At 37.0% G+C, this 19,948-nt stretch overlaps 1 protein-coding gene across 2 annotated transcripts in view; it reads left to right on the plus strand.

The window, feature by feature from the left end:
• PTAR1 (protein prenyltransferase alpha subunit repeat containing 1) overlaps positions 1 to 19,948 on the plus strand; it is a 57,552-nt gene that overhangs the window by 17,652 nt on the left and 19,952 nt on the right. For both annotated transcript variants that reach the window (XM_024555203.4, XM_024555209.4), the window contains exon 3: positions 10,749 to 10,815. In XM_024555203.4, coding sequence (XP_024410971.1) covers positions 10,749 to 10,815 — 67 coding nt within the window. The remainder of the gene's footprint in view (positions 1 to 10,748; positions 10,816 to 19,948) is intronic.

The raw sequence follows: 19,948 nt of genomic DNA on the forward strand, positions 1-19,948 counted from the left end.
TCTTCTTGATTCAATTTTGGAAGATTATATGTGTCCAGAAATTTGTCCGTTTCATCAATATTGTCCAATTTCTTGGCATATAGTTCGTAGTAATTTTTTACCATCCTTTGTATTTTTTACAGTCCTTTGTAATTTCTGCTCTTTTGTTTCTGATTTTACTTATTCAGGTCCTCTGTTTTTTTTTCGTCATGAGTCTGTTTAAAGGCTTGTTGATTTCTTTTTTCATTTCAAAGAACCAGCTCCTTCTTTTATAGATCCTTTCAATTGTTCTTTTTCATTTAATTCTCCTCTGATCATGATTATTTCCTTCCTTCTGCTCACTGTGGGCTTTGTTTCTTCTTGTTCCTCTAGTTCTTGTAGATGGAGGGTTAGGTTGTTTATTTGAGGTTTCTCTTTTTTGGTAGGCCTATATAGCTATGAACTTCCCTCCCAGGACTGCCTTCACTGTGTCCCATAGGTTTTGGGCTGTTGTGTGTACATTTTCATTTGTTTCCAGAAACTTTTCGATCCTCAATTTCATTATTAACCCATTCATTATTTAATAGCATGTTATTCAGTCTCCATGAATTTGAATATTTTTCAGTTTCTTCCTTGAGGTTGGTTTCTAGTTTCAAGCCATTGTAATCTAAAAAGATACTTGATATGATTTCAGTTTTCTGAATTTGTTAAGGCTTATTTTGTGTCCTACCATGTGGTCTGTCTTTGAAAATGTTCCATGTGCATTTGAAAAGAATATTATTTTGCTTCTTTGGGGTGGAAGGTTCTATATATATCAATTAAGTCCATTTGATGTAGAGTGTCATTCAATGCCACAATATCCTCGTTGATTCTTTGCTTGGAAGACCTATTCATTGTTGATAATGGGGTGTAAAAATCCCTTACAGTTGAGTGTATTGGTGTTGACATCTTTCTTGAAGTACTTCAAGATTTTCCCTATATATTTGGGTGCTTCTATTTTGGACGCATATATGTTTACACTTCTTGATGGATTATTCCCTTAAGTATTATGTATTGTCCTTCTTTGTCTCTTTTTATGGTCTTTGTTTTAAAATCTATTTTGTCTAATACAAGCATTACCTTAGCTTTTTTTTTTCAGGTCCATTTGCTTGGAATATTTTTTTCCATCCCTTTACTATCAGATGGTGTAGATCTTTTATTCTAAGGTGGGTCTCTGGTAGGCAGCATATGTGTGGGTCATGTTTTCTCATCCATTCAGTTACTCTTTGTCTTTTGATTGGAGCATTTAATCCATTTACATTTAAGGTTATTATTGATAGGTACTTGTTCATTGCCATTTATTTTCCTTTGTACCTGTGTTCCTCTCTTTCTGTTCATCTTCTTAAAGCAGTCCCTTTAGCATATCTTGCAGTGCTGGTTTTGTGGAGGTGTATTCTTTTAGTGGTGTTTTTTTGTTTGTTTGTTTGTTTTGTCTAGGAAACTTCTAATTTCACCTTCCATTTTAAATGAGAGTCTTGCTGTGTATAGTAATCTTGGTTGCAGGCCTTTGCTTTTCATTACTGGGAGTATTTCTTGCCATTCCCTTCTGCTTTATAGTGCTTCTGTTGAGAAATCAGCTGATAGTCTTATTAGAGCTCCCTTGTATGTTACTAGCAGTTTCTCCCTTGCCGCATTGAAGATTCTCTCTTTGTCTCTAAATTTTGCCATTTTAATTATGATGTGTCTTGGAGTGGGCCTCTTTGGGTTCATCTTGATTGAGACTTTCTGTCCTTCCTGAACTTGCATGACTTTTTCTCTTATCAGGTAGGGAAGCTTTCTGTCATTACTTTTTCAAACAGGTTTTCTATCCCTTGCTCCTCTTCTTCTCCTGGTATCCCTATTATACAGATATTATTATGTTTCATGTTGTCCTGCAGCTCTCTTAACCCCTCTTCATTCTTTTTTGAGTCTTCTTTCCTTTTGTTGCTCTGTCTAGGAATTTTTTCCTACTTTGTCCCCCAGCTTGCTGATTCAATCATCTGCTTCATCTAGCCTGCTTTTAATCCTGTGTGCTGTGTTCTTCATTTCAGATATTGTATTGTATTCTTTCTTTGTATTGTATTCTTCATTTCTATTATTGTATCCTCTTGTCTTTTTGATAGTTTCTATCAAAGGATAGTTTCTATCCTTTTTCATGCTGGTGTAGTTTGCAGTAAGTTCCTTGTAGCTTCCCTGGAGTTCTTTGCAGTTCTCACTGAGCTCCTTCAGCATCCTTATAACCAATATTTTGAACTCAGTGACTGATAATTTGCTTGCCTGTATTTCATTTAGCATTCTTTCTGGGGATTTCCCCTTATCTTTCATTTGGAGGTTGTTTCTTTGTCTCCCCATTTTAGGTGACTCTTCTTGTTTGTTTCTGCTTGTTAGATTAATCTGCTTTGACTCCTCCTTGTCTTCGTGGCATTACCTTCTGTGGTAGGGAGACGTATGGCATTCAGTCGTGCAGTCTCCTGATCTCTTGAACTTGGTGTTCTTGGGATGGCCTTTATGCTGTTTATGTGGGCTCTCTGGTCGTAATTGGGTTTTGATTTTTTTTTAAATATATTTTATTGATTATGCTATTACCATTGTCCCGTTTTTTTTCTCCCTTTTATTCCCTTCTACCCTGCACCCGCCTACCACCAGCATTCTACCTCCCTTAGTTCATATCCATGGGTCATACATATAAGTTCTTCGGCTTCTCCCATTTCCCATACTATTAACCTCCCCTTGTCTATTTGGTATCTACCACTTATGCTTCTTATTCCCTGTACCTTTTCCCCCATTCTCCCTGTGCCCCTTCTCACTGATAATCCTCCATGTGTTCTCCATTTCTGTGATTCTTTTCCTGTTCTAGTTGTTTGCTTAGTTTGTTTTTGTTTTTTAAGTTCGGTTGTTGGTAGTTGTGAGTTGGTTGTCATTTTACTGTTCATATTTTTGATCATCTTTTTCTTAGATAAGTCCCTTTAACATTTCATATAATAAGGGCTTGGTGAAGATGAACTCCTTTAACTTTACCTTATCTGGGAAGCACTTTATCTGCCCTTCCATTCTAAATGATAGCTTTGCTGGATAGAGTAATCTTGGATGTAGGTCCTTGCCTTTCATGACTTCAAATACTTTTTTCCAGCCCCTTCTTGCCTACAAGGTTTCTTTTGAGAAATCAGCTGATCGTCTTATGGGAACTCCTTTGTAGGTAACTGTCTCCTTTTTTCTTGCTGCTTTTAAGATTCTCTCCTTATTTTTGATCTTGGGTAATGTAATTATGATGTGCCTTAGTGTGTGCCTTCTTGGGTCCAACTACTTTGGGACTCTGAGCTTCCAGGACTTCTTGGAAGTCTATTTCCTTTCACAGACTGGGGAAGTTCTCCATCATTGTATTTTCAAATAAGTTTTCACTTTCTTGCTCTTCATTTTCTCCTTCTGGCACCTGTGATTCAGATGTTGAAACGTTTCAGTTGTACCAAAGTTTCTAAGCCTCTCTGCATTTTTTTTGAATTGTTTCTTCATTCTGTTCTGTTTGACTGTTCATTTCTTCCTTCTGCTCCAAATCGTTGATTTGGGTCCTGGTTTCCTTCCTTGCACTGTTGGTTCTGTGTATATTTCCCTATATTTCACTTTGCATAGCCTTCACTGCTTCCTGTATTTTGTGACCATACTCAACCATTTCTGTGAGCATCCTGATTACCAGTGTCTTGAACTCAGCATCTGATATGTTGGCTATCTCTTCATTGCTTTGTACTAAATTTGGAGTTCTGATCTGTTCTTTCATTTGGTATGTTTTTGTCTCCACATGCCCGTTAAATTCTAAGGGGGGGAACTTTAGGTATTTGCCAGGGTGGGGCAACCCACATCACTGCACTGTGGCATTGTATGGAAGAGGGGTCCAAGAGGTAACAGTGCTGTTTGTCTGTCTCTTCCCAGCTTTCGGTCACTTCCCCCACTACCCACAAGCACATTGGGCTGTTCTGGTGCTGATTCCCGGGTGGGTGGGTTTGTGTACATTCAAGGACCCTGTGGGTCCCTCCAACGAACTCTCCTGTAAGGCTGGGAGTTTATCCCACTCCCACAATTCCCACATATTTTTACAGACAGAGGTTTTGAGGCTTTATTTCCCCATGCTGGAACACTTGAGTTGTATGGTCTATTTAACTCCTTAGTTGTTCCTCCTGGTTTATTCTTCTCATGAGTGTGGGACCGCCCTGGCTGCCTGTTTCCTCCCCTCGTACCAGTCTGGATGAATGTTTCTTCCTTAACTCCTTGGTTGTTGGACTTCCCATAGAGTTCAGTTCTGGTTGTTTTTTGTTTTTAAATTTGTTGTTGTCCTTCTTTTGGTTGTGTGAGGAGGAAAAGTGTATCTACTAATGACTCCATCTTGGCTGGAAGTCTGGGTTTTGAGTGTTGTTGGGCTATTCTTTGGTGGGTCCTCCCCTCTGGATGGCTGACTGAGAGTCACTCTGCCCACCATGTCTTGTGTGCTGTTGTACCGGTTTTGCTAGAACAAAACCAAACAGCCCAGGAAACAAACCCACACCCACAAATATAATCCCCTCCCACAATTGTACTATCTACAGCAAATGAGAAAATATTAATAAAGTGGTAAAGAGATTAAGACTATTATAAGAAAGGAAAAATGAATTCGAGATGACTAACTGAAAGAAAAGTGATTTTGAGGGGGTAGATGGAGGAGCAATAATAACAGCAGGGAATACAGACAAAGCAGGGAGAGAAAGTAAATTTATATCATAAACAAAAAAGGGAGGGAAGAAGGAGGAATGGAGTAAGAGAAGGAAAGCATAGATTATTAGGTTTAAACAGAAATTGAAAAACTACATAGAGAAAAAAATAGGATCCAAATTGGAGAAAAAGATCCACCACACCACTATCAACAACAAATAAGCAAAGATTAATAAAGGTGGGATGGGAATAAGAGGGAAACAAGAAAGAAAGAAAAGCTTAAGAGATGTCTGGAGCAAAGAGAAGTGATTTTGAGAGGATACAGGGAGAAGGAATTAATTCTAAGAGTGAGGAATGAAAACCAGGTTAAACAGGGAAAAATTAAAATTAAAAAAAAAAAGAAAGAAAGGGCAGGAGGAAGACCAAATGGAGTAGGAGAGGGGAATGGTAAAATTCAAGATTTGAAATTCAAAATTACTGAAAATCTAGATAAAAAGTTGAAGAAATGCAAAAACAGCCACTATATCCACAACCAACATCAAAGATTGATAGAAGTTGAGAGAGAATAAGGGTATTTTAAGAAAGGGAAAAAGAATGGAGATGATTAATGGCAAGAAAAATGGTTTGGAGAGGGTGGATGGGGGAGACATAGTAAGAATGCAGAATGGAAACAAGTTGTAGCAAGAGAGAAAATAGATTTTAAACGAAAATAAGAAGAGGAAACAAGGTAAAATGGAGTAAGAAAAAGGAGAAGCAAAATAAGATTTGAAATAGACTACAGTATAAAAACTAGTGACTTAATGCATACAAATCTGAAGGACTAGAAATGAATGTTAAAAAACTATGCAGGAGAGAAATTATTGCAAATCATGAAGACCACAGTGGATTTTGTCTTGGTAGCATCTAGAATTTACTACTGTTTTTTTCTTTTTTTTTGAGCTTTATTTTTTTTTATTTTTTATTTTTTAAATTTTTTTATTGTTGCTCAATTATGTGTTTTTCTTTCTGACATCTCTGGTGATTTTAGGTGATGTCCCAGTCTGGCCTTAGGCAGCCTGTTCAAGACTACCAGGAATCCACTGTGTGTGGCTGACTGCTTCAGTTGTTAATCTAGTCACTCTGCACTCAGCAGTCAGGCTTAAGGACCATACGGTGGAGCAGAATAATTCCTGCGGGTAGGGCTATTGGTTCCCCTGAGAATGATGCCACCAGGAAGGGAGTGGTCTGCCTGAGCAAGGAGGCTCCTGCAGTATGGGGGATGATTCAGCACTGGGATCTTGGCAGCTGCTTCCTCATTTCTCTCCCCAAAGCTACCACCCCAAACTCTCCTCATGTGGCTCTAGTCCACTCTGCCCCTTCTTTGCTGGAGCCCAGGGGGAGTGGCTGCAAATGAAATTTTGAGCGTTAACCCTTTAAAAGGCTCTCTGTGTCTCCAGCCATCTCTCCCTGGCAGACAGAAACCCTACTGCTTTTCACAGCTGGATGTTTTCTGGGTTCCTTTCTGGCTCCAGTGCTGTAGGTTGGGGACCCCAGCTTGGGATTTAGACCCTACACTTCTCAGGGAGAAACCTCCAGCCACCAAGTATTCCTCCAACACTTCAGCTGCTGCCCATGGGAGCCCAGCTAGCCCTCTCGCTTCCCCTCCACACTCCTTACCAGTCACATTCCGGTGAACTGGTTTCTTCTGTCTGTCCTGGGTTATAAGGCTTCTCTCCAGCTATTGTTCAGTTGGTTATTCAGGACAATTACAATTTAGTTGTAATTCCAGTTTGGTCCTGGGAGGAGGTTAGTGTAGCTCTGCTTACTCCTGCCATCTTGGATTGCCTATAGTTGATTATTTATATTACATTTTTCCCAGTTTGATTATGAGTTTATTAGAAAAAGGAATATCGTTTATCTCCCTTTACTCAGCACCTTGTAGGTGAAACAGACATTTATCAAAAAGTAACAAGACTCTGGTAAGCAAAAGGTTTTAACTTGGTCTGGCTATCCATTCAGTGACTCTGTTCTGTAATAAATGACCTTTTGGTGTTTACCACATAGCTTTACCTCAAGCCTGTCATGGAAACCTAAATGTATTTTGGAGGAAGAGATTAACCAGTCCAAGTTGACCTTGGAGTTATTTCTAAATGCATGAAAACAGCTCTGTCAGAGACAGTTGTCAAGCCTAGTGACCATGCCACGTACCTGCTGGCCTTGGGCCATTTCAAGAATGCAGTGCAGCAAAGAAAGCACTGCATTTTTCTCTGACTTTCCTGCAGCATCCTGTGTCCCCTCCTTGTTTCAGCTGGAATTTAGCTACCTTCTTGTGTATAATGCACCCTGATTCATTTTCTCCTTGCGATGTGGTGATGAGTTATTTCTGCTGTTTGGAGAGAGATCTGTTTAATATCAAGAGATGGTAGAGATTTCAGTAGCTCACATCTTCTGGATAAAACTGCAAAGAAAAATGGTATATAGCTGATGAAATGTAAAGAGTGAAATATTACAGACCACTAAAGATACATGTTTATCTTTAGATCTTTGGTTCAGTTTCTCACTCAGAGAGGGCAGGGTAATTGTAGACAGTGTGCTAGGGTGGCAATAGCACCTGTGTTCCAGGAAAACAGACCTGGGTTTAGATTCAGTTCATCAGCACACTGAAGTCACTTTACCTAACCTCTTTCTGTTTCCACACTAATAGGTCTCAGAGGGTTGTTGTGAGAATTCATCTGAATTGTGTGTGTAAAGCACCCAGCACAGTGCCTGGCATGTAGTAGGTTCTAGAGAAACACTAGTCTTCTTTCATTTAACCAGAGCCAGTGGGGGAGAAGAGCAAAAAATACGTGTAATTCAGGAATGAGTCTTTAAATAATGTCCAATATTTCTTGTCCAGTTAATTTTTTCTACATTGGCCTTTTCTTATTTCTGATAGTTTACTTTACACCTACCTCTTGGATCAGACTGGAATGCTTCCTGAAGGAAGTCCTTCTGAACTTGAATCCTGAATCGGGAAGAGTTAGCAGTTTGTCAAAGAGTTGGGGAGAAGGGCCTGTGGCTGTATCCATTGCACTGATGGTTAATGGAGGCTGTTGGCTGTTGATGTGTTTTAAAACCTGAGGTTCTTATTAGTTGAAAAGTATGCCCTCTGTTCAGCAGTCCCTGCTCAGAATGCTCAGGAGATTCTTTTCCTCCTTCTGGCGGCATCCAGTCCCACTATCGTTGGTGGAACTGGACTAGGAAATATAAACTTTGTAACAGGAATTATCACCGGGTGCTGTCAGGTGTTGTCCTGATACTTAGTGGGTTTGAATCATTTACTACCCCATGAGGTAGTACTATTACTAGTTCTGTTTGACGTATGAGGAGGACACTAGGCAAGAAAGATAAAGTGGTATGTCCGTGAGCTTCCCAATAAGTGGTAGAGCTGGGCTCTGAACCCAACAGCTGCCATTGCCCAGCTAGAGGGGGACCCTGTATTAAAGGAAACATTACTGTGATTAGCCTTCCTCTCTCTTCACACAACCACAAAATGAAAAGTGGGGACTTAAGCATTTTCTGTGGTTTTGCCTTGTGCTGTGGTGCAGAGTATCTCTCTCCTGGAGGATAAACTTGACTTGGTTTATGGGTGGGGTTGGAGATTTGCATTAGAAGCACAAACAAATAGCAACAACTGTTAGTCACACACTTTTTTTTTAGTGCAGAAAGGGAGAGTCCAAGAAACAAAACACCAGTTTATCTAGGTAGTATGATGCATTAAAAAATTGGAGACTTCAAAAGAAACACTAGCGGCCTTCCCATAATGCTCATACATTTTCATTGGGTGGGCCAAAAAGTCCGTTTAGTTTTTTCTGTAAAATAAAAAGCACATTTTTAATTTTCACCAATAACTTTATTGATTTGGATAATTTGAGTATATCGGCTGTCTCCCACTATTGGCTTCTAGTGGGTAAAGGCCAGAGATGCTTCCAAACATCTCCCGATGCATAAGACAGCCCCACAGCAAAGAATTATTTGGCCAAAATGTCAGTAGTACTAAGAAACATTTCAAACCACTTTCTGACATGTTCAGTCAGTCACAGCACCTTCTCCAAACACTGCACAAATCTTTTTTTTTGTGTTTCGGTTGCATTTTCACCTTTCTTGAAATAATAAAGCACATAATACCCCCAAAATGTTGCATATTTTCTTCCATCTTTAAAATGGCTGCACAAAAATTCATCGATTTTGGTAAGTTTGTTTTAAATGCACACTGATAGGACAGCTGTCACAATACCATCTAACAAAATTGTTTCCAATGAAGTTAAAGACAACTAAGCAGTACTAGAGCCATCTTATGGGAAAAACTAAATGAACTTTTTGGCCAACCCAATATATAGCTGCTTAACAATCAAGTGTTTTTTTATGTTGTTTATTTTACAAGTTTAGACATTTAAGCAGTTTCACTCTAAGAACAACTGCCTCATTATTACATCTTTGATTGGTGTTGAAAATTTTAATTTTTTGATTAGGAGCAGTGGTCTTTAGTTGAACAGCTTTCGAGTACTCACTGTCAAACAGCTGTAGTGGGTGATATGGAATGAATCTCACTGCTCTCAACACTGAGGCTGGTGTTATCACCATTTCACAGATAAGGAAACTGAAGTTCCAGGAGGTTATGTAGACAGTAAGTGGAGAACCTGGGCTTTGAACCCAGGCAGAGGCCGTATTTTTCTCATCTACGGTGAGAGACGAAAAGGTAGGCGGACAGGGGATGTCTAGTGAATGGTAGGGTTTGCTCCAGGTGGGGTGTAGCACTTGCGGGGCAAGTAGGGGAAAGCCAGGCTGGCAAGGAGATTGGGATGAGGTTCGAGTTTCCTTGTACATTTCTCCAGAACCCGGTGCTCTGGTCATGCTCTGGTCCCCGTAATCTTTTGAAAGCACTGTGTGTAAAGTTCTCCGCTCCTTTACAAACTTTGCTCAAATGTTTTCCACTGTCTGCAGTGCCATTTACCACCTTATTCATTTATGGCCATCCCTAGGAACTCCAGTAAGAATCAGTTGCAGCTGCTTCGGTAGTCCCCAAAATGTGGCATATATTTCTCCTTCACAGCTCTTTCATTTTGCCTTACATAATTGTTTCCATGTTCTCCGCAACTAAAGAATAATCTTCTAGAGGGAAAAATCAGATCTCATTATTATATCTGTTCTCTCAGACCCACGGGTCCCATTGAATCTTTGTACATAGTCAATACTTCAGATATTTGTGGAATTAAGTGAGTAAGGGTGTAGAAAGTTTTATTTATTTTCCCTGGTAAATATTAAATTAGTGCCAAAAACTACTAGAAGTAAAAGAAGGAAAAGGTTAATTAAATGATTCTTTACATATTGTTTTTATGATGTAATGCTTGTAATGAAGATAATGGTAGAAAATAAATATGTGCCCATCCTACCTTTTGTTGGTTATTTATCAAGTGCTGTAATAGACTTATTAGTAATGAAATCATAGGGTCACAATAAATGTTAATCTCTTATTTATTAAGGTGGTTGAGAATGGAGTAACATTTTTGCTAGAATATTTTAAAATGATTATAGGGATGCATTTATGTTGAATGAAAAATATATAACAAAATTGTATGTAAAAATGTAAGGAAGGATAATCTTCTCAGAGGAACAGAAATGAATTATATTAAGTAAGTCTCATTATGAGTGATTTTTTTTTTCCCCTTTTGTGAAAATTTGCCCAGTCAATTCTTGAAATATTTGTGGAATTAAATGAGTAGTGGTATAGAAATTATGTTTCTTTTCCTTAGTAGGCATTAAATTAGTACCCAAAGGTACTAAAAGAATAAAAATGTTGATTTGATTATTCTTTATAGGCGTAGTATATTATAAAGTTATTTCAGTGTTAACTTTGGAGAAAGTTACATTATTATAAGTAGAAGAAAATCTTGAGGATAATCTTGTCCTGGACAGCTTAGAGCAAGGTATACCTATCACTGAAATTACTATGACATGAGGTACATATGTTAGTATAATGCGAGCTATATACATAAAGTAAAATAAAGGCCTTAGAGAGAAGCCAGCCTTTACAGCGTAGGACTGTTTGTTTTTAATGTGCCTTCTCTTTATTTTAGAGTTGATAGATGTCACACGCACCCTGCTGCTTCTAAACCCAGACTTTACCACTGCGTGGAACGTGAGGTACGTCATTCTCATCAGTGATAAAATGAAATTGTCCAAATTTCTGAAGACACACAGGCCCCATGAGTTGTTAGCTTTTTGAGAAATGAAATATAAACTGTACGTTCAAGGCATCTTACACTTATTCTTCTATACATTCCTTATAATATCTCCATGACAATTCTAATGTACACTTTGCCACTTTTTGCATGTTTATGTCTGTTCTCCATAAACTTCTCTCCTGAAATACAAATTGTCATGCGGAATTGTAGTGTACCGTTCGATACATGCTTTTGTTTTCCTTTTTTTAAAGGGAGGTAGGAGCAATGGTCATAATTGGTTGGCTCATAAGGCCCTGGTTAGTATATTTGAGAAACTGTAGTGTGCAGGGTGAGCATTCAAGGCCATGGACTTTCAGTCTCAGTTCAGTGACTGACATTGGCCCTCTGGGGGCAAATCCCTTGAAGTATCCGGCACTGGGTATTTTGGAGAGAGATCACGTTATTGATGTCTTTATTTCTGGTTACTATAGCTTTAAACACAAAATACTTTACAGAACTAGTAAAACTCAGACTAGGTTCATTTTTTTCATTGTTTCATTAAACAGTGTGTATGGTTTTTAAAGTCTGGTGGTTCCCTAGACTAACACAAATTCTCTTAGAGGAAGGCAGGATACAAATTACAGATAAATAAAAGTGAAGTCCCTTTGAACATTACGTGTACATTTTAAATTTTCCTGTAAGGAAAAGTCATAGATTATAGCTCTTTGTCTTTAAAGATGACTTAAACAATACTTTATTGAATATTCTGTGAATTTTAAGCAACATTACATTCAGAGTTAGTATTTTTTAATATCTACTGAATTTTATGTTTAACTGATTTTTTAAAAATTTAGGTAACTTCTCTGTCTTTTTTAAATTGTCTTTTGAATAATTAATGATCACACATATAAAGAGTGAGTTATATGGGTTTAAAAATTCACATAATTTTAGAGTTCTTATTTTCTTTTATGGAAAGCACTACAGTAGCAGGGACAAACTAACGTCTGTGAGTAGCTACTGTATTCCAAGAACCATACTACGACTTTATATGTGATCTTATTTAGTCCACATAATTCTTGACAACATATGTTCATTTTCAAATATTTATTGATTAACTAGTGTGTGCTACATTCTAGCCATTGGGAATAGAGCCAAGAATAAAATAAACAAAAATCCCTGTCCTTGTGGAATTTTTATTCTAGTAGAGAAAGAAAGGCAATAAGGACATTCATAAGTAGAATATATAATAATGTTGGCAAATCCTGTGGGGAAAAGGTAGGAAAAGAAGGTAGGGAAGGCCAAAGGATGGGAAGGGTGGTTTTGCAATTTTAAATACGGGACATTTGAGTAAAAACTGGCATGAAATCAGGGATCAGTCTCTGTGGATATTGAGGTAAAAGCATTCAGTGTGGACTGACCCGCTAGTGAAAAAGCCCGCATCAGGCCTAAAGTGTCCCTGGGTGTTCTGAGACAGCAAGGAGGCCATTGCAGCTGCAGTGGCACGAATAAGGGAAAGAGTGGGAGGAAATGAGGCCAGAGAGTAATGGGCCAGATTTGATAGAGTTTTGTAGGTCTTCAGGAACATCGAGTCTTCCTCTGGGATGAGACAAATTCATTGAAGGTTTTCAAGCTGAAGAGAAACCATATCTTAACTTAGGTTTTGAAACAATGGCTCCTGTGTGAAAAGTAGACTTAGAGGTGCAAGTAGTGATTAGGAAGTTAAAAATGGTTGCAGTAATTTAGGTAAGATACTGGCTACTCGAAGTACAGCTTGGCAGTAGAAGAGGTGAGAAGTCATAAGATTCTCAGTGTATTTTATAAACTGTATAAGCTTGGACTTTATTTAATAATCTGGTTTTAAAGCCACAGATGATAATTTGGATGTGAAAGAACCAAGAGGTTGAAGCTTGTCCCTGGTTTTTGACCTGAGCAACTCAAGGGACAGAGTTGCCATTTACTGAAATGGTGACATCTAGAAGAGGAGCAGATTTAAGTGGGGGTTACTGGTTGGAAGTCAAGAGTTCATCTTGGGACATTAGGTTTGTGTCTAGTTAGCTGTGTATGAATCTAAAGTTCAGGTGAGAGTTCTAGACCAGATGGTAAATTTGGGAGTCACTAGAAAGTAGGTGGTATTTAAAGCCGTGAGATTGTTTGGATACCCAAGGAAGTGGGTATAGATAGAGAACTAGTCCAAAGACTGAGCACTAGGACACTGCTTAGCCACTAGCCACGTGTGGCTACTGGGTCCTTGAAATGTGACTAGTTTTTAGCTGGGATGTGCTGTAAGTGCAAACTAGAGCAGATTTTGAAGACTTAGTGCCCCCAAAGTAAAATATCTTATTGCTAATTTTATATTGATAGCATGTTGAAATATAATATTACATTACAATATTTTGGATGTATCGAGCTAAATAAAATATGTTACTTTATACTTGCTTTTAATGTAGCTGATAGAAAATTTGAAATTACATATATATAGCTCACATTTGTGACTCACATTATATTTCTATTGGACAGTGCTGTTCTAGAGTTTTCCAACATGAGGAAGAATCAGCAAAGGAGATTTTTAGGAAGGTAGTATAAACTTATAGCTGAGCGCTTTGGGGGGTAGGAACCATATCTTGTCTTTTTTTTTCCTTTGTTTCCCTAGCATCTAATACTCTAGTGCCTGCACAAAATAGATACTGTTCGTAGATAGGGCCCTGAAAATCATGAAATGCAGTGAAAAAGAAATGAGGATGATGGAGAAGTAGGAGTACCATTTTTATTCATGTTCTCATATTCCTCATCATTAGAAAGCAATGGAAAATCCTGAACAAAGAAAAATTCTTATTGGAGATATAGATACAGATATAATTAATTCATTGTATATTCTGTCGGGCAATTCAGTGAAGGAGAAAGAACCCAGTCTTAAGATATATGGATCTTAGTCCTATTTCATCCATTAACTAGCAGGTGACTTTGGACAAAACTGTTAACTTCTCAAGAGTTTTAGTTTACATATCTGTAAATAAAAGATTTGAAGAGGTGACTCTTTTTATGAGTCTTTTGAAACTGACTTTTTTTATACGTGTGGTTTGGTCTTAAGAAGGGAAGTTGCTCTATAAATCTAATTTCAATGATAATAGCAGTTAATCTTGAACTTATTCTAGAAATTATTGGGAAAGTTTTTTTTTAGATGAGTAGAAAGGAAATCTTGATTTAAAAAAAAACATTGTGGATGTGTGTTCTAGTAAATTTTAGTTTGTATTGGGAAGATTGATTGACATATGAAGACATAGAACCCTGAATACATAGTAAGGAAAAAACGACCAGCCTTGTAAGTAAACTGATATAACCCTGTCATGTCTTTTGCGAACCAAAGACTCAACGTTTTATGTTTAATTGTTGGTGTATATCTTCTGGAGTAACTCTGGGAAGCATTGAGTGATTTTGACAGCATTTTATAAATTGCTAAAAGGTGGAATAACACATTAGAAGTTCAATTTATAGGTGTTGCCGTCTTAGGAAAAAAATATAGGCAAGAATAAGTTTTTGAGCCTATCTCCTTAGGTTAGAGAGAGAGATGTATATAGTTAAAAAATTGAGCTGGTTATAGAAAAAAATAATAGGTACTTAATTTGCTTTGAAAATTGGTGAATTATTTGATGAAGAGGTTGATTTCATAATAATGTTCTATTTTTCCAACAGTCTATGAACATAGGGTAAACAGAACGTCTTTGAGCAACTAGAGTAGCTGACAAGTTCCAGTGATTCATGTCCTTTACTCATGGCCTCTTGTTTTAAACTGGTAACTTCATGTGGCTCTGATTTTTGGTTCTAACACTTTGAGTTTGAAGACCTTGAGCATGTTACCGAATCACTCCCAAATTTAGTTTCCTCACCTGTGAAATTGAGTTAATGTTAGATTGCACCGTATGAAATTGTCTTTGTAGATCAAAGATGATGAAATCCAAGCATCTGTACCCTGGTTTCTAACACCATTCTCTAATAAAAGGTAACTAGACTTTTTGTGGAAATGCCTGATTCTAAGACCAGGGCAGGGAACATACAAGATGAGCCTGGAATATCTTAGAGGGCCAGAAAGTAAGGAGGCGCTCAAAAACGCTATGATGGGGGTGTGTAAATGGGCTTTCAGTGGCTAAGGCTAGAACCACTTGAATAACAAAATAGTGTTGTATTATACCCCAGAGTATAGAATGGATAGCCATAAGTTCATACATCAATAAATGACTGAATAAATAAACAAACAAAAACAAATAGGGTACAATAGACAAATCTGCTGTGTAGAAGAATTTCAAATAATTTATCTAGGTAACCCGCTCAAGGAGTGGAGCATAACTCCCTACTGCTTAAGTGTGACTTCCTTCCAAAAGGCGCAGTGGGGAAAGCCTGACATACACCACCTCAGCCAGGTAGTCAAGGTCCACATCAGCACTGACAAGTCAGGCTAATATATGCCCCTGATACGATGTGATAAAAGTGGTACTTTACCTCTGTGGTCTCTTCCTCTTCAAAACTTATAGTCCTGGTCTATCTAACCTTGAGCAAAACGTCATACAAAAGTCCTGGCCGTTCTCTGTCAAGGCTGTCAGAAATCAGGTGTACCTGCGGGCCAAGAGGAGCCTAAGGAGACATAATAGCCAAATGTAATGTGTCCTGGATGGGACCCCAGAATAGAAGGACATTTGGTAAAAGCTGAGGAATTCTGAAAAAACTGGAGACTTCAGTTGGTTCATCAATTATGATAAATGCACCATAATGTTAGTAATAAAGGGAACTGGGTATGTGGCATACAGGAATTCTCTGTGCTACCCGAAAACTTTTTGGTCAGTTTACAGCAATTCTAAAATAAAAAGTGTATTTTAAAAAACAATTGAATGTTGGCAATTTCATGTGATTCAACATAATACTTATAGGATTGTTGTGAAAATTAAATTAGATAATATATGCAAATCACTTAACATAGTGGCTGACTCAGGAGAAGTGTTCAATAAATGATAGTTTTTACGAAATGATTTTTATTATCATACTGTTATTTCAGACTGAATAACTGAAGAGTGAGGGGAAAGGTGGCATGTGTTTATTCAGTATTCACGATGTGTCAAACACTGAGTTAGCCAGTGGAGATTTAGTCACGGACAACATACACATGGGCCCTGCTCTCCTACAAATCTTGGATAGAAGGACAGCAGAGAGAAGCAATAGCTAGTAGTTTGAGATGGAGAGAAAAATGTAAAAAAAAAAAAAATTAGCAGGAATATAAAAATGCAGTATAAGTATATAGAGGAATAAAACACACTATTCACCTTAGTAACCCCTGGAGGCTCCTAATGGTGTGGGAGTTTTTTGTTTGTGTTTTTGTTTTTGTTTTTTAGCTTTAGCACTAGCTGGTTTTCATAGCAATGAATTGGAGGTTTCAAGGGAAAATGATGAGACTTTCCATGTACTCTTTAATCAGTGAGTAAAATACATAACAAAAAAATTCTTTTTCATAGCAAAAAATTTTAAAGAAATAACTTTTATTGCTCGAAAAATCTATGTGAAAAACCTCATTCCTTTTATAATTCTACTTGTAATTGTTTCTTAAAACTCCTTAGTCTACTCTCTTTTCCCACCTTGTTAAAAAGGCACTGTTCCCTACCACCCACCCATCCTCGCTTCTCCCAAAACAATACAAATGCTTTTCTTTCATACCTAGTTTCCTCAACAGGTATTTAGGACACAACACTTCATTCCTTCTTCCCCATGTAGCAGTTTGCCATGTAATGCTTGTAGGATGAATGTAGAAGCACAGCTTCTTCAGCGCCCTAAAAGTAGGGCCCTCTTAAGGCAACACTCCATTCCCTCAATTAAAAAGTCCAAAAAAATTATTTTAGGTTAACACCAATCTGTATGTGAAATAATAAGCAAATTACAGGGTCCAGCAGAAGTAACGCCTGCTTGAGTGTGGTCACTAGGGTAATAACATGGGTGTAATAATTTATAGTCTTAATTTGAACATTTCACCTAAAATGTCATATGGTGTGCTTGAGTGTGATATTGTTATGTTACAGAATTACATGCTTATGGTTTTGTAATAAAAAAGGGTCATTATTTGTGCCGATCCTGTATATTGATATTTAAGTTTTCAATTTAGTTACACAACTATAAAATAAGATGTGAAATATTTTAACTTACAAATTTTTCCTTTTCCTACTCACATTTCATTAAACAATTTTATTCAGACTCCTCGTGTGGCTGCTGACATCAGTGACTTTGTCACCACAAGAGCTAATTTTTTGAGTTATCTACCAGTTTTCCAGAGCATATCATATTTACATATATCTAAGTTATTTGAGATATAGCACTTTTTGAATCCATGTGTGACTAGAAATTTTATCTCAAGCTAGATTCCTACTTGAATACAATAGAGCAGTTGATTTTTTTTATTGCATCACTGGGTTATGTGATAGCCATGACTTAGCCACTTACCATATTTCATTTTCAGGTGATCTTTAAAAACTTAAACCTATCTATGACAAGATCCAACACCTAAAATATTCAGTCCTGTCCCCGAGGAAGGTTTATTAAATTGATATTAAAAATTTGCATCCTTTTTTATGATTCTATTAGGCAGTTTATTTAAGCATCCATATATACCATTATGGATTGAGGTTGTTTTAGGCTAAGATATCTTCCCAAATGCTACTTTGTTGTTCAAAATAAAGAAATGAAGAGAGCACCCCTAATTTAAGAAACTTTGTAAAGATTTAGTTATAAGGCGACTTCCTCTTTTCTGAAGAAAATTACATTTCCCCTTGTGTATAGACATATGTGAGAATATAGTTAGGCAGCTGTAAATATGAGACATTTTGAATTTAGTAAATGGAAACTACACTTAATACAATAAGTGATCTACAGCAGTGGTTTTTAATTGGTTTTGAGAGAGCGAGAGAGAGACAGACAGAGGCAGAGGGATTTGTTGCTCACTTACTTATGCATTCATTGGTTGATTCTTGTCGTGTGCCCTGAGACCAGGGTTCAAACGAGCAACATTGGAGTATGGGGGCGGTGCTCTAACCAAATGAGCTACCCGCCCAGGGCTACAGCGGTGGTTCTTAAACTTCAGAGTGCATCACCCAGAGGGCTCACTAAAACACATTGCTTTGACCCACTGGAGTTTTTGACTCAGTGGGTCTGGGATGAGGCCTGAGACTATTGCTCACCAGTCCCAAATGATGATGTAGTTAAGGACCATAGTTTAAGAAACAATGCTCTACAAAGTACTTAAAATTACACAGGGCAATATTTTGCTTCCTTTTATTCTATATTCTGACTTATTCTATGAACAAAACATTGTGAGTACCCTCACCTAACTCTAACCCTAACCCGAACCCTAACCCTAACAAGAAAAAAAGGATCTAGGATTGCATAATTGGCTGTTGCATTAAATAGTTTTTAATGACACATAAATTTCCATACATTGAAAGAAAAATTGTCAATAAATCCCTCTGCTAAAGCAGCCATAAACCTTGGTATCCCTTCAAATTATTTTATAGAGTGAAATTACTGACCTAAAAATGATTATAAAATGCAAGTATTTATTATCACTTAGTGTTTTCATTAGAAAGGAAGTTATTTTTCTTACCAAGTAAAAATTTAGAAATAGTACATTGCTGTTGGAAAGAAAATTTACTGTGGTATTTAGGAATTAATCCACCTAAGCAGGTGAGGTGTACAAACGGCTCTGGTTTGTTGGGATTACACTTCTCTAAAATAAATGAATAATCAGGCCTACCACAGGATTAATAAATACTAGGAAATGATCTAATTACATTATAAAATAATAAATTGAAAATTAATATCAGCACTTCTCAAAAAGTTACATGTGAAATAGTTGGAGTGCTTTCACATGACATTCTTTATAATTGCATTGAAGCTTTGAACAGTTTTAAAACAAGAGCAATTTAAAAAAAAAAAAAAAAAAAAAAAAAAGAAATAAAACTCAAAGGGGAAAAGCACAGCTGGGTTTAACTTTTTATCACTTAATTTTCTCATCAGATTCCTGAATGATAAAACCAGGACTGAAGTACAAAGTTGTGGATATGTGCACCCCTGCAACTATTGTCCTAGGAATACCCTAGAAACTCTTTCATATGTACACAAAGAGGGAGATGTAATGATTTTCACAGCAGCAGTGCTTACAGTAGCTCAAAGATGGAAACCACCTAAATGTCCATTAATCAGAGAATGGAACAACAAAATATGGTATATCCATCTAGTGGAATGGTAGGCATCCAGCAGTGAAAATGAGATAGAGTTACATGTATCAATTGGACTGAGTCTGGAAAAACATGTTAAATGAAAAGAACCATCGCAAGATGATTTTTATAGTGTGAAACCATTTATGTAAAGCTTGAAAACATGCAAAGCCATGCTAAATGTTTGTGGGTACATCCATTTGCAGTAGATGTGTAAAAACATGGATGGGAAAAATCCTTCACCAACTTGAGGATTGTGTTACCCCTGGAGAGGGAAGAAAATAGGATTAAGAAAGGAATGACTAGAGCTTCAGCTCTATCTGTAATGTTTTTAGTTCCTAAAACAAGTCTGAAACAAATAGGTCAAAATGTTATGATGAATAAAGTTGGAGGATGTATACCCTAGGCTTTGTTAGTATTGTTTCTCATATTTTTATATATGTTTGAAATATTTCATAATAAAATATTTAAAAGTAACAATAAAAAAAAAAAAAAAAAAAAAAAAAAAACAAGAGCAATTTCACATAGCTCTTATTTCTGTTTATATTTCAAACATGGTCTAGTGTATTAAGAGCCATATAGGTATTTCACCTGGCAATACACCTTTTGGACTATCCTACGTATAGTACAAATGAAAGAAGTCATAAGCGCAAAGTTCTGTTTCAGAATTATTTTACAATAACAAAAACTTGGAAGCAACCTAAATGTCTAACCATAGGAAAGAACATCATTAATTAACAGCATAGCTACTAAATGAGAACTATTTGAACACTTAAGATGTTCATACAGGAGCAAAGATATAAGAGCAGAATAAAAAATTATGTTAAAAGGGAAAATTCACAAATAAAAATAGTAGTTTTGTTAGGGTAG

Source organism: Desmodus rotundus, chromosome 1 (assembly GCF_022682495.2).
Source record: "Desmodus rotundus isolate HL8 chromosome 1, HLdesRot8A.1, whole genome shotgun sequence".
In the NCBI taxonomy this organism is placed as follows: Eukaryota; Metazoa; Chordata; class Mammalia; order Chiroptera; family Phyllostomidae; genus Desmodus; species Desmodus rotundus.